The following is a 15,763-nucleotide window of genomic DNA, read 5'->3' as shown; positions in this document are numbered from 1 at the left end:
TTAATGCTCACTGCTGTCGGAAATGAAAACATGCCAGATCAATCTATGATAAATACAGGCATCCTTTTTTGTAATAAATACATATTGTAAGACATTTTGTTGAGTTGCCTCTTATCGAAATTATGCGAGTGAATTTAATTTCTCTTTTATATATATCCTCTCTACCTCTGTCTGAATTATAACATTAATGTGGATTTGCCTGCCCAAGGACTGTTGATGAAATGTAGCTATCTAGCTAACTCAGGGACAATCAGTCACTATCCTTTGTCCCTTCACAAACAATCACACAAAGACTTTTTCACTCCAATGTAATATGCCAACAAAATTTAATTATTACATTTAATGGAATAACATATAAAGACAGTGATTATGGTATATGATGAAATAGTGGTGAGCAGGCCCAGACAACAGCTATTGGGATAGTAATCTAGAAATATCATAATATTCCATTATTAATTGACAGGTCACCTTTGATCAGAACTCACCACAGTCCTTCTCTCTGAAGTTCTCATATTAAAGAAGTACTGAAAGAAAACAATTTAACCGATGCATCCTATTTGTCAGATGTTTTAATCAGATGGTCAACAGACAGGGAAATTAATGTTTTGCTTGTAAAGATAACAGGCACTGTATTTGGCTGAATCTTTTCTTTTAGACACACATTTGTGTGCTTGATGAAATTTTAAAGGTACTGTAGTTACTCCTCTTTGAAAATGACTTTGCAGTGTAAGTTCAGCAGACTCCACTATGTGGCAGTGTTGCATTCTTAATAAATGTGAGTGAGCTAAAAGAAGAATCACAGTGCTTGATTTCTGACCCATTATTCTTTGTTTCACTGATCTAATGCTGTCCATTTGATTGATGTTGATCGTTGTGTTAATCCACATTCTCTGGGTGCAATGGCAACTCTGTGTATTTAGTTAGTGTTGGAGCCCTGAAGGATCCCATAAAACCTGATTGCACAAATATAGAATTTTATCTAGGAGGTACAAGTGATTTTTGTAAAAATATTCCAACTGCTTTGGTGACAACGGGTGCAATGGAGAGGTAAAACCAGGAAAATTACCCAAAAGGGAATGGTTTTGCATCTGGTGGCTACAGACAATTGCTCTCTCCTTATTCTTCCTGACTGATTCTTCTGTAGTTTTGTGTTCTTCTAGTGTCCTTGTCACTACTTGTAGCATGAGGTGGTAACTGCAGCCAGCCTAATCAGGTTGCACAGGGAGTCCAGCTCCTCCAGGATGGCACATCCATACGTGCAGTCGCAAGAAGGTTTGCTGTGTGTCCCAGGCAGTGTTGGGAACGTTACTTTAAAAAAGTAATTAGTTATAGTTACTCACTACTTGTTCCAAAAAGTAACTGAGTTAGTAACTGAATTACTTTATAATAAAAGTAACTAGTTACCAGGGAAAGTAACTATTTGCGTTACTGTAAAAAAAAAAGTTGCTTTATGTCAAAGAATTTGGATTTTTCTTGTAATGAGATGGCAAACTGTAGTCTTGTAGTCTACTCCTATAGTCGCGTAGCGTGTTGTCTTGTGTATAAAAATTGAGATCGCATTCTCCGCACCTCGCATGCGGGAATAATTAAAACTTGAGGAGAAATTATACAGTGGGAGACGCTGTGTCTGTCATATATCACAAAACAGGGTCAGAGCGGACAGCAGTAGACATAATGACCCCGGTGCCTCGAGCCGCTGCGCCGTTCATCATCATCATCATCACCACCGTCTTCACCATCCGCGCTCCACAGCTATACCGGATTCCCGTCCAACACCAGAACGGCGGGACACCGGGGCCCGCGTGGCCCTCGCGCGCCGCTCAGACCAGCAGCAGCCCAAACTCCGGCTTCAGCTCGCGGCAAGTTTGCACGTTTCTCCACGGACAACAGGCTGCCGAGACCAGGCACGACCTGAAGACGTAATCTTACTATACATCAGCCAATAATTGCTGAGAGGTTATCTCATCCTCCCTTCTCTCATGACAACACGCGCACGAGTCCTATCATGAAGTTAAAAAAAAGTTCATTGTGCGACTTGAGTAACGTGCAGTAACGGGGTGTCGGCAATGATAACGGCGTTATAGTGACAGTCAAAGTAATTAGTTAGATTACTCGTTACTGAAAAAAGTAACGGCGTTAGTAACGCCGTTTATTTCAACGCCGTTATTCCCATCACTGGTCCCAGTCTCAAGAGTATGGAGGAGATACCAGGAGACTGGCTGTTACACAAGGCAAGCTGGACAGAGCCATATGAGGCATCAACCCAGCAGCAGGACCGGTATCAGCTCCTTTGTGCGAAGAGGACCAGGAGGAGCACTGCCAGAGTCAAATGAAATTACCTCCACTAGGCTACTGGTGTGCATCTTTCTGACCAAACTGTCAGAAACAGACTCCATGAGTGGGACTTGTGCTCACAGCGCAGCACCGTGCAGCTTGATTGGCATTTGCCAGAGAACACTAGAATTGGCAGGTTCACACTGAGCACATGTGACAGGCTGAAAGGGTCTGGTCACACCTTGTTGAAAGTAATGCTGTTTGTAAAATCAACCAGCATGACCGGTTTACCATAGGTCAGTGATGATCTGGGGAGGCATATCTTGGAGGGTCACACAGACCTCAATGTCATAGCCAACAGTACCCTGACTGCCATTAGTTACCTCTGATACTCTCAGAGAGATTGATAGATTTTGCGTGATTGCAGTGGAAACTCATGGTCCCCAAAATCCAAATCAGCATCTCTGGGACGTTATGTACATGTGCATTCGCTGCGGCCATGTACCTCCACAGACTGTCCAGGAGCTCACTGATGACCTGATCCAGGTCTGGGAGGAGATCCCAGGACACCATCATCCAACTCATCAGGAGCATGCCCAGATGTTGTTGGGACTTCATACAGGCACGCAGATGTCTAACACACTACTGAGTCACATTATGAGATGTCGTGATAATATACATGCAAGCTGAATTTGAAGATTTTCGTTTATCAAGATCCTATCTGAGTTGTGATTTAAGTGTTCCCTTAATATTTAAGTGCACCACATTTTCATTCATAATGGCCCATAAATGGCATTTGAAATATTGTACAGCACAGAAAAATATTGACTTTTTTGCTTGTAGTTATGCAAGTATAATTTCTAGAAGAGATGAAAAAAATACATTTGAAGAGGTTTTTCCTTCTCAATTTAAATTGTCTTGTGCTGAAGTGAGTCATTTGGGGATTTGGGCAACAAAGAGCTTAATTTCTCATGACCATATGCTAACAATATTTATATATATATTTATTGAAAAATCAGTTTCAAAATGTATATAAAACAATTACATTAGTGTAGTGCATTGCTCCTTGTCTGAACAAATCTGAAATATAATTAATGCGTGTAGCAAACTTACTAACTACATGCTTGCCAATTACTTATTTGAAAAGTTGGGTCTCCCTCCTTGAACCGACACCTTACCGTGGTGGAGGGGTTTGAGCACCTGAATGATCCTAGGAGCTATGTTGTCCGGGGCTTAATGCCCCTGGTAGGGTCTCCCAAGGCAAACAGGTCCTAGGTGACGGGTCAGACTAAGAGCGGTTCCGAAACCCCTTATGAAGAAAAAACATACTAGGAAGTTTACGTCGCCCGGATTGGCGTCACCGGGGCCCCACCCTGGAGCCAGGCCCGGGGTTGGGGCTCGCAGGCGAGCGTCTGGTGGCCGGGTCTGTGCCCACGGGACCCGGCCGGGCGCAGCCCGAAGGAGCGACGTGGGCCCGCCCTCCTGTAGGCCCACCACCCGCAGGAGGGTTCAGAAGGGGCCGGTGCGGTGTGATTTGGGTGGCTGTCCTGGGCGGGTGCCCCGGCGACCCAATCCCCGGACGGTGACTCTAGCCATGGGGACATGGAATGTCACCTCACTGGGGGGGAAAGAGCCTGAGCTAGTGCGGGAGGTAGAGCGCTACCGGCTACAGGTAGTCGGGCTCACCTCCACGCACAGTCTGGGCTCTGGAACCCAACTCCTTGAGAGAGGTTGGACTCTCTTCTACTCTGGAGTTGCCCGCGGTGAAAGGCGCCGAGCTGGTGTGGGCTTGCTTATAGCCCCCCAGCTCAGTCGCCATGTGTTGGAGTTTTCCCCAGTGAACGAGAGGGTCGTTTCCCTGCGCCTTCGGGTCGGGGATAGGTCTCTCACTGTTGTTTCAGCCTACGGGCCAAACGGCAGTGCAGAGTACCCGGCCTTCTTGGAGTCCTTGGGAGGGGTACTTGAGAGTGCTCCAACCGGGGACTCCATTGTTTTACCGGGGGACTTCAACGCTCACGTGGGCAATGACAGTGTTACCTGGAGGGGCGTGATTGGGAGGAACGGCCCCCCCCCGATCAGAACCCGAGTGGGGTTCTGTTATTGGACTTCTGTGCTAGTCACGGTTTGTCCATAACAAACACCATGTTCAAGCATAAGGGTGTCCATCATTGCACGTCACCAGGACACCCTAGGCCGGAGGTCAATGATCGACTTCGTTGTTGTGTCATCTGACCTCCGGCCGTATGTCTTGGACACTCGGGTGAAGAGAGGGGCTGAGCTGTCAACTGATCACCACCTGGTGGTGAGTTGGATCCGCTGGCAGGGGAGGAAGCTGGACAGACTTGGCAGACCTAAACGTGTTGTGAGGGTCTGCTGGGAACGTCTGGTGGAACCCTCTGTCAGGGAGGTCTTCAACTCCCACCTCCGGGAGAGCTTTGACCAGATCCCGAGGGAGGCTGGGGACATTGTGTCCGAATGGACCTTGTTCTCTGCTTCCATTGTGGACGCGGCTGTTCGAAGCTGTGGCCGTAAGGTCTCCGGTGCCTGTCGTGGTGGCAATCCCCGAACCCGGTGGTGGACACCGGAAGTAAGGGATGCTGTCAAGCTGAAGAAGGTGTCCTACCGAACCTGGTTGGCTCGGGGGACTCCCGAGGCAGCTGACAGGTACCGGCAGGCCAAGCGTGCTGCAGTGCGGGCGGTCGCTGAAGCAAAGGTTCGGGTCTGGGAAGAGTTCGGGGAGGCCATGGAGGAGGACTATCGGTCGGCCTCGAGGAAATTCTGGCAAACCATCCGGCGCCTCAGGAAGGGGAAGCAGCCCTCCACCAACACTGTTTACGGTGGAGGTGGGGAGCTGCTGATATCGTCGGGCGGTGGAAGGAATACTTTGAGGATCTCCTCAATCCCACTGACATGTCTTCCATTGAGGAAGCGCAGGCTGGAGACTCGGAGGTTCATCCACCCATTACCCGGGCTGAAGTCACCGAGGTAGTTAAGAAGCTCCCCGGTGGCAAGGCACCGGGGGTGGAGGAGATCCGCCCTGAGTACCTCAAGTCTCTGGATGTTGTGGGGCTGTCGTGGCTGACACGTCTCTGCAACATCGCGTCCCTGCTCAGGCAGCTGCCCCCGCGACCCGGTCCTGGATAAGCGGAAGAAAATGGATGGATGGATGGATGGTCTCCAAGATCGACAATGGTGTGTTGAGAAATGGGATGAAATAGAAATAAGTTGATCATGGTGTCGTTGCAACTGAAATACCAGTTTAGTGAGAGTTTGGCAATGAAATACCAGTAGACATAATATCCGAATCTGAAGATCTATTAATGCTGCAGCATGAGCCATTCCCCAGTGCGACGCAGGAATGACTGAAGAGTCACTGTTTCTGTCGGCACTTATAATGCAGTTGAATTTATATACAGGTCTGACATCCTACAGCCCCCGTTCCAGGTGTCCCCAGAAGTTGTGTTTGATCAAAGGGTCATTGTCTTATCCTGCATCAATGGGCTTGTCTGGCGACACCCTTGGTGGCAAATGGTCCTGCAATACGCATTGAGGACAGACAGCCATTTGCCCACAGAAATACATGATTAAATAGGAATTTCCCTCACAGTGGTTATTTTCCATTATCAGGATAATCATAAATATAGTCACGAGTGACTTGAACAAGCTGTGGAGCTCACTATAATGGTAGAGAAGTGGAAAAATAGACCCTTATTTAAAAAATACAGGAATTGTCATGTAGCAAAGAACCGACTCCCATTCTGCTGTTATTTTTAACCTTTTTATTTATTATTTCCTAATTTCAGATGTTTTGCTTGTCTTGTATCTGTGAAACTGGGAGCAGGTCCGGTAAGTAAAAGAGACAATTAAGTATTTAAAGGGTTATAAATATTCATAGAATAGATGTATAATCCATCGATAATGACCGGGGATCACCCTGGGATCAGGGAATCCTTAATCTGGTCTCAAGGGAATGCTGTTCACTAAGGGGCCGTCCAGATGAAGCAAAACTAACTTTTTTTCTCCGTTTTGCCTTGGCGTCGTTTCAAGAAAATCCGCGTCCAGACGAATCCACTGAAAACGATTCAGCGCACTGTAGTACATATTCCAGGCCCTTATGCGGCGCTGTTTCTGCTACAAAAACGCAGAAGAAGAGACGGAGTTTGACCGGATGTTTGCCATTGCTATGGCAACACGTGAGAGTTACGGCTAATCTCCGCCCGACCACCCGATCAATAAACACCCATAAAATGACAATTTGGCCCGTATAAATAAAACCAACAATAAGCATCAACAGCCGTCACCCTAAGGACCTTGACGAGGCGTTGTCACACGTTAGGATGGATTAATTAGACAAATAAATGCCTACATTCATGGGAAGTTAGCTAGCGGTTGTTTGTTAGTATCGTAATAAAGTAGCATATCTGCGACTTTTTTCCCGGAATATCGCCCCCCCTCTCTCGGCTCCGTTTTTTTTCATATATCAGTCCTGATACGCCGTCGTACAGACGAGCAGAATATCTGCTACGAGCACGGAGGCCGCCGTTATTGTTGTTGTTATGAGACGTCGCGGGGGAGAAGTCAGGCTCGAGGGTCGAGGAGCTGGGTGATGACGTCAGCGTATTTGTTTTCACCGTCCACATGAAAACGATCACAAAACGGAGGGGTGCCATTTTTTTCTTTTCCACCTTGAGAGCTGGTTTAAAAAAAGTCTGTTTTCACGCCGCGAAAACGCCGGATTCGTATGGACGGCAGGGTGAAACGCACAAGACTACTGCGTTTACGCACTGAAAACGTTTTCTTGTGGACAGGCCCTCAGAATGCCAGTATTTATAAACTACTTTACACTCACAGGATGGACAGTGAAGGATAGTCCGAAAACGGCTTAATGGCTTGAGGCCCCTTAATGAGCGGCAACAACAAAAGGGTTTTACACACACAATAGTTTAAAGGGGCCTCGTCAGTGGATTAAAGATGGCTGTTCCGTGGGCTTCGTCCACTAGGAGCTTGCCAAGTCTTTGTTAATATATAAATTATTGAAAATAAGATTTTTTTCCGTTCGGATGTTTCCTGTTGCATGTGGGCGAACCTGGCAACCAATCTAAACAAGTGACGCACGCATCACTCCAGCAGTGTAGAACAGGCCCCTTTCACACTGCACCTTTCCGTTGATGGACCTCATTGACTTTGCATAGGCTTGCGTCACATTTTGCTGAAATTAATTGTGGGTCCGCTCCGCTGCATTGCTTGCGTCGCTCGCGTGGGGGGAAAAAATAAAAAACGGTTTATAATAATAATTATAATAATATTATAATAATATTAATCATAATAGTAATGATCCTGACACCCCACTCGTGACGAGATGTGTGTGTCCTGTCCCCACATCTTTGAGACATCTCCTTTGTAACACACACAGACAATGTTCCCTCCTTGCGTAGCCGCTCGCTCTGCCCACCCTCCCTCCTCCTCAGATGACCGGGCTGGAAAATTAGCTTGTCACATTGGCTTTGAATTGAATTGACCTGAATGTACCTTCCTCAAAAACCCCTCTCGCTCTCTTTTTCTTCCCCCCACCCCCCCATCCAGTGCCGCCTCCCTGACAGTCTGATATATGCTGATGTATACAGACAGGCACAACCACTATTGACATCCCCCCAAACACAGAGATGTGCCTCTTGCACTGACCAATCACTATACCGTATGGGTAGCGAGGGTGCTGTTTGTGACCATTTGGATAACTTTCAGGTCTTTAGTTTTAATAGTTAGTTTTAATAGTTTGGCTTCTTCTTTGTTGCTTCAAGAACCGGCGCCATTGCCTGGCACTGAAAGTGCGAGGAACCTATTGTTTTTGTAGAGATTATAATTATTGTGATTATTATTTTCATTGTTAGGGCCCAGGCACGAAAGTGCCAGATCCATACCATCCATCCCTGTCCTGGCCCTGGCCTGAGCAAAGCCACTTGTATTGAATTCAAGTAAATGTGCCACCTACTGGCAACAGGAAGTGGGCCATTTGTGAATATTAGATTTACATTAAATGTATGCTATGTAGGCAATACTTAATATACAACAATATACTGCATGATTAATGAGTGTCCAGTGCCAAGCACTCCATTGCAGGACATAACGTCTAACTCGTGCTTGCAGATTCTGATGCTCATGGAAATGCACAGCTGTGTCAACTGGCATCCGGCTAAGTACCTTTGACATGCATGAAGGTGTGAGGGCCCGTTTATCACTGCTTGCAGCTCTTATTAGGGCCTGGAGATGCGTGGCTCTTCCTCGCAGAGGGGACCTCTGTTGGTGCTCGAGGCTTTGGTGAAGGGTCAGTTTCTGCCTTTCTCTGAAATTTGCATTAACGAGCAGTTGGACAGGTGTACCTAATAAAGTGGCCGGTGAGTGTATTTCATCCCTCCTCTCTGTGTATCCCCGGTGGGAGGGTCTAAGATGCAAGGAGAGACACAAGTGAGGTAAACGTGATTGCAATTTAAGAGACGCAGGATGTGCCTTCTCTTGCGGCTGTGCATCAACTGGCTCAGAAGTAGAGCGAGTCGTCTTCCAATTGGCGTGATCGGTAGTTCGATCACCAACTCCCTCAGTCCACATGTTGAAGTGTCCTTGGGCAAGATACTGAACCATCAGTTTGCCATCGTTGTATGAATGTGTGTGGGAATGGGTGAATGTTGACATGTGACAAGTGTAAAGCTCTTTGAGTGGTCAGAAGAATAGAATGCACTATATAACTGCTTTACTATTTACTATCTGTCAATGGAACTTCAACGTCACTTCCTCTTCCTTCTGTTTTATGGCAGATTGTAACCGTTGATTTTGAGGTTGGGTGCTGCCACATACCATGCATTTGGGAATAGAGGTGTTGTGATGGTCGTATTTTGAGTTCTCACTGATCTTGAGAATCGTGAAATGAAGTTTGATGCTGAACTAGATGAGCTTTTATAGACAAAGTTTAAATCAATGCCCTAATAAGATGAACTGAATCCTGTGAGAAGGATCTCAAATATCGTAGCATTGTCTAAGTGAAAGTATGTTTTCAATGGTCCCTGCTTATAACTTGAAGATGCATTCTTTAATTTGTATTTATATTTTGGTAAGATAGGGGCGGTGGAACAAAGTGAAATCACACCATTGACATATCAGCTTATGAAGTGGATATTGTGAACATGTTTGCAAACAGTTGCTTATTTATACAGTACATATGGGACTGTGAATCACCAAAGGCCCTACGGTAAAATATAATGATACTTGAGTCAGGAGGATACAATCTTATTGCGATGCAGCAAAATGTGTTTGTCAGTCAGGCAGACAGATTGAGCAGTAGGTCCTTAATGTTGCACCCACGACCGCACCAGAAAAAGTGGGCTGAAGAAGCTGTTGTTACTAGGCCTGCAGGATATGAAAAAATATTGCATTTCGATATTTAAGCCAAATATCTCGATAGCTATACAATATGACTAGCAACAGCTAAAATTAAGCATTAAAAAAAAAAAGCATAATTATATCAAATGGACCTAGTCAATGCAGTTATTTAAAAACATATTTTGTTGAACAGACCAATCACTGTCTTAATCTGCATTGGTGAAACATGTTGGTCGTACTGCCTGCTTCTTCATCACGACTAGGCAGACCATACACAACTAGGGATGGGTATTATTAAGATATTAACAGTACTACTACTCCTACCGATACGAAAAATGAAGAACAGGGTTTCGGTACACATCTGATTCAAATGGTGCCAGGGATCATATTTTTTCCCTTTTCTTTTATAATATGATGGAGGATATGCTTCATGATATATTTCAGGCAAGATTGTATTCTGCTGCATCTCCCACTGCTGATGCGCTCACAGTTGCGATGTTAATTAAAATCCAACCATCACTGGCGCGCAATGAATCTGGATATGTTGGGTCATGAAGGATCCTTCACTTGGATCCACTGAATCCAGTAAAAGAAGGCTGCATTTCTGGACAGCATTTGAAGGAGTCTTTGAAATGTGACAGCCTTGTCTCAGCAGCTGTGCTGGATTGGGACACAACTATACAATTAATATATCACTCTAGAATAAATATAGTCAATATTTACATTGTCAATATAGTGTTTTATGACTGCATTTAATTTGTGTGTGTGTTGTAGGTATAGAAGTAATTAATATTTGATGTTTGTTAAAGGTCAATAGGGAAACATTTAAAGACAAAATAGAAAATTGTAAGCATTAAATGTCAAATGGTCGCAAATGGCTCTGGGTGGGTGGTTTTGGATTTAAATGGAGAAACCGATTGGATACACACACACACACACACACGCACCCTGTTTCAGGCTCAAAATGATGAGGCAGATTTATGATGGCTGCTGGCCACAACAAATTAAGTTGACAGTGATGTATGTGAGAGGGCCAGTGTCCACACACACACACACACACACATGTGCCCCAGCGATGGCCCCCTGCTACCAGTCCTTCTTGTTAGGCGTCCCTATCAGACAGCCCCCCTCCAGCATACCTGCATAATGAAATTCCTCATTCTGATTTGTGTTTCTTCCTTCTCTCTCCATTTTTCCTCTTGTCCACCTTCTTCCCTCAATCCCCAGACTCATCCAGCCGCCAGCAAACTGCCCCTGAAGGACAGCTTCACGTTTGAAGACTACAGGTGTGTGTGTGTGTGTGTGTGTGTGTGTGTGTGTGTGTGTGTGTGTGTGTGTGTGTGTGTGTGTGTGTGTGTGTGTGTGTGTGTGTGTGTGTGTGTGTGTGTGTGTGTGTGTGTTTACATTGTTATACCATCTTCTCTTCTCTGTTCATCTTATTTTTCATCTTACTTTTTTTAAGACCAGAAAGTGTCAGTTTGTCATAGTGTAATTCAGTTTAGTGTGAAACCACTCGGTGAACTACATCTCTCGTCTCACACAATATACATCACCAATGCGGCCATTAGCTTGGCCTGCTAGCTAACCAGCTGGTCAAAATCGTGCCAGTAACACATGGCAAAAATTCGCTTGGCATTACATCCTGGTGTCAAACACACATGCATAGTAGCTTCAGCGAGATATTACTTATATTTTTATCTTTATAATTACGTATTTTCATGACATGATACATGACAAAATTAGACTTTATTGACTTGTAAAATTATCTTTTATATTGACAAATTTATGGCACATTTCAAACTGGATCAGAGAATAGTTTGTCTCTCCCCATTGACTACAGTACATATTTCTTCAGAAATGGTGGACCACCAGAAGGGATGTGACTCAGTTATTGTCTTCACTCAATCAGAGTTGGCTGGAGGTTTTATAATATAACAATGTGGAGTCTGGTGCTCCACTTCACCCTCATGTTTGTAATGTTCCCTGAATAATTCAAGTCCCATGTTGCAAAGCTTGCATATTTCTTCTCCTCCTTGATATTATCAAATCAAAAAATGGGCTTATATAGTTCCTTTCATTCAAGATGAATTCTAGATGACTGTGTATTACAACGTCAGATGTTGTACTATGCACTTGTGGCACATTCCTAAATTTTGTGTTCTGCCGACTTGACGTGAAGGAATCCTGAAATTATAACATTTTAGATTGTGTATTTCACTTCAGAATTGTTATTTTGGTTAATTGGATTGTTTAGATAATCCGTCTAAACTGTTGGTATGTCAGCAATAATTTAACCAACTAACCTAGTAAGCAAATATTACCATAACTGGTGGAGAAAGCAAAACACAACACCAAAGTAGTAATTAAAGTTCTCCATTCAGCTAAATTCTCTCATGCAAAACAAGAGAAAGTGGTACTCCTTTCCCTCTCCATCTTCCTACCTTTTCTTTTCCTCTTTTTCTGCTCTGTTTGCCCCCCACTCTGCTTTTCATCTTACCTCCTTCCCTCTGATTGTATGTGACAGGTGGGCAGTGTCCTCGGTGATGACCCGGCAGAACCAGATCCCTACTGAAGATGGCAGCCGGATTACTCAGGCCCTAATCCCCCTCTGGGACATGTGTAACCACACAAATGGACTGGTAAAGTTTTTGTCTCGCACCCACACACACTTGCATCAGGGTCATTCCGTGTCATTTCATCAAATTTCTGAAAATCTTCCCACCTGACCATCTCAGAATGTCCTGAAAAAATTAAAGTACAAAGACACACTTGTTAATAGGATTAATCCAAAATATTAGGTCTCTACTGTCAACAGTTTTCTCATGAAACATCATTGAATGAAGGGTAGTTTAGACGGTTTTTGGCATCATACTCTGAAAAGCCATATTTAAACAGCAATATCTGGAAAACTATCTGACCTGTGGCCTTCAAAATTTCTACAGTGTATAACTGTTACTAATACCCTCCAGACATGGAATATCGGGGGTGTAGCTCAATGATACCCTAGTATGGTAGGTACTTAAAATGTGGCTTGTTGAAATAAAGTAGTACATTTGAAGAGTGTCTGAGCTCCCATTTTTGCAGATAAAAGACTTCTATCACTTCTGCCTCTATCTCTGGTGTTAGCTTAAACATTCTACAAAATATGGTCTCTCTTAGATGATCAGTTTAACAGATATTAAAGGGGCCCTATTATGAAAAATCGATTTTTCCATGTTTTTCAACCCTAAAATGGGTCCCTGGGGTGTCAATAAGTCCCCACAGTATCAGAAAAGACCACCATCTCCCTGTTTCACTTTCTCAGTTTGAAAGAAATCCTCCCGATAAACGAACGGTTTGCAGAATGTCCACTAAATGACGTCAGCACCGAATTTTGCTGTGCCTTATATGGGACATCTCGGCTCATTAGAATCGCTCCACCTGTGTGGTCCCGCCCACATAATTCCCAAACCTGTTGCTGTCAGTGTGATGTACATACAAACCAGTTAACCAAAATGCCAAAATCAACGGAAAGCGAGTTGGCAGTCCAATTGCTGATATTTACTGGCATCGTCGGAGCATCTACGATGGAAATGTGCGCACACGCGTCCGTAAATGTGTGTTTGTGTGTGCGACGCACTTCACCGACAGGAGCTTTGACAACATGGGTCGCTACAGCTCAGGATATACCTCTAACCTGGGGCTAAAGTTTGGATCAGCACCGACAGTCCGAGAGCCAACCACAGACACTGAAGCAGTAAGTTACTAAATATTATGTAATATGCTGTGTTACTGTTTACCGTTGCTTTCTTAGCATTGGTGTGTTAGCATTGGCGTGTTGCGCTAAAGTTAGCATTGGCGTGTTGCGTTAAAAGCTTCCATTGTATTGATGTTGAGGACCGTTAACGTTACGTAGTACTGCGGGGGCCCAAACCTGTAAAATAACGCTAGACATCAGTTTGCTTGGGAACGTTTTGTAGCTTGAATGCGGCAGCAAGAGCAGCTGATCTGTTTGTTTATACACGCCGATGCAAAGACGACGTCACCAAACGTTTGTTCTTGCACCGCTAACGAAGGGATTTTACGAGCTATTGGTGCGTCACCACATCAGTTATAGTGAAATAGTAACGTGTTCCACATTTCAGATGTAGTGGTAAACTCTGACTGTCTGTCTGACTGTCTGTCTGCTTACAGAGCAGCAGCTCACATCAGCGTCCCACACCGAGCCACCACAGCAGCTACTGTTGGCAGTCACCTGTCTAGGGGGACTACAGGCTCCTTACCCAAGTAAAGGTGTGTAGCCTGACATGTAGCCTACTTGAGATCAGGTTTAACAGCAACTACTAGTAGTTGTGCAGATGTGTATTTTTATTATGTGATATCATGGGTTTCATTCCTCCATACAACTCTGTTACAGCTACTGTGTCCTGCAAGGACTTTGGTGTTGGCACAGCCATGGTTCCAGACCTGTTTCACAACCACTCCAATAAGGAGACCATCAAAGAGAGCTCGCCTGGACCCGGTAGAGGAGGAGGATACTTTGGAGGGCAGCTCTTCCTTGACTTCAGAAGAGCTTGATATGACCCTGCAGAGTCGGCCACAAACAGTTTGCGTTTGTGTTCTGATATAACTGGGAACTTCAACTGCGGATTAATTTGACAATAAAGTCTTTACAGTAATTGTAAAATGTGTCATGGTTAATATTACTGAAGTAATGGTCAGGAAGACTGCATAATATGTTGCATAGAGGGATTTATTTTTTATAAAACACAATTGATAACCAAACAACAGCCTGCTGTATTCCTCTTACATGTAAAGCACCATAACCAGCTGTATATATATTTCATGCGTTTTGGAGAGAGAACATTCAGGCAGATGGTTCCAACCAGGATGTCCCACCATGCAAGCCTCTTCCTCCTCCAGCTGCTGCATCCGTCTTGTTACCTAGTGTGAATCATGATCATCGTCATGTTATGTGAATAATAATCTCAACAGACAACTTGGTGTAACAAAGTAACATTACCTGTGGTGTCTCCATGCAGCAGACGTGTTCGGTGTCTGAAGGCCCACTTAGTCACCTAGATGAATATAGTACAGAATTTGAGCATTTCAACAACAAATCTTGTTAATATGGTAACCTGACTGACTTTGCTGACAAGCTGAGGTGTAAACCTCATGTTTGAATTGTGTAACAGTAAGTTTGGCACGTAATGTTGAGATGGAGCACAATCACGTTTATAAAACACAGCACACAGCCTATAATTCACAATTCAGCACATTATTCTGGAGGACGACATTATACTGACCAAATCCTGTTGCTTGTATATCTTTATGTGTAGAGGATCAAGTTTTTAATCCCGTTAATGTGTTGTAAACAAACTGCCCGCATACAGGACGCTGTTTTCAGCGGGTTTTCATCCGTTTAATGTTACGTCCCCATTTGGAAAACATGCAACTGTGAACTGTCAACAACACGGCACTACTAACGATATGAATTGTTGCCGAAATAGCTCACAGATACGTTACTTATAGAGCGAAGAACGCAGCATGAGCGTCATTGTGGCTAGCGCTAGCTACGCTAACACACATCGAGTTACCGTCCAAAACGTTACACAGACATGTTAACTAACCATTCAGAAACGTCCTTCTGCGTCCGCGGCGTAGAACTTCTACAGGAGCTGGTCCTGGTTCTGAGTCGGAGTCCGGTCGGAGTTCGGCTGGACCGCTGTTAGTTTGTAGCGTAGAACCATAACCATGGCAACAAGCTGGACGCGGAAAGCAAGGGGCGGAGAGACACAACCACTTCCTCAGTAGGAGCGGGGTCAGGGGTCATCCATTAGCATAAGGCTACACCCCGACAGACTCACCCGTTTGAAAAAGTGGGGTAAAAAAGCTGAAAATGAGGAGTGTGATCCACTCCGAAATACATGTTCCGATTGTTTTTTCCAGTTGAGGAATTCAAAGACCAGGTTTGGAGACATCAATAACTTATATTAACTTGTGGAAAAATAGCATAATAGGGCCCCTTTAAGGCTCAAAAATGGAAGTAAACACATCTTTGCCCAACTTCAGTCATATTCCAAAAAACTGACAAGTATCAGGTCCAAACTTACTTTTTTTGAAAGATCATATTCTTGTT

The 15,763-nt window shown here is 44.4% G+C and overlaps 1 protein-coding gene and 1 long non-coding RNA gene across 4 annotated transcripts in view; both read left to right on the top strand.

Moving 5' to 3' along the window:
• Nucleotides 1-15,763, top strand: part of setd3 (SET domain containing 3, actin histidine methyltransferase) — a 57,029-nt gene that overhangs the window by 20,940 nt on the left and 20,326 nt on the right. For 2 of the 3 annotated variants that reach the window (XM_084014040.1, XM_084014041.1), the window contains exons 7-8: nt 10,873-10,931; nt 12,170-12,284. In XM_084014040.1, the coding sequence (XP_083870166.1) occupies nt 10,873-10,931; nt 12,170-12,284 (174 nt within the window). Of the gene's footprint in view, nt 1-10,872; nt 10,932-12,169; nt 12,333-15,763 lie in introns of all 3 variants that reach the window. The other variant, XM_084014042.1, reaches the window with a different exon arrangement.
• LOC311016019 lies at nt 12,863-14,235 on the top strand. Its single transcript, XR_014597430.1, has 3 exons — nt 12,863-13,381; nt 13,819-13,917; nt 14,042-14,235. It is a non-coding gene; the product is annotated as an uncharacterized lncRNA (long non-coding RNA).

The sequence above is a fragment of the Eutrigla gurnardus genome (assembly GCF_963514095.1).
Source record: "Eutrigla gurnardus genome assembly, chromosome: 7".
In the NCBI taxonomy this organism is placed as follows: Eukaryota; Metazoa; Chordata; class Actinopteri; order Perciformes; family Triglidae; genus Eutrigla; species Eutrigla gurnardus.
Note: the sequence above shows the minus strand (reverse complement) of the source record. Positions and strands in the feature narration are given on the sequence as shown.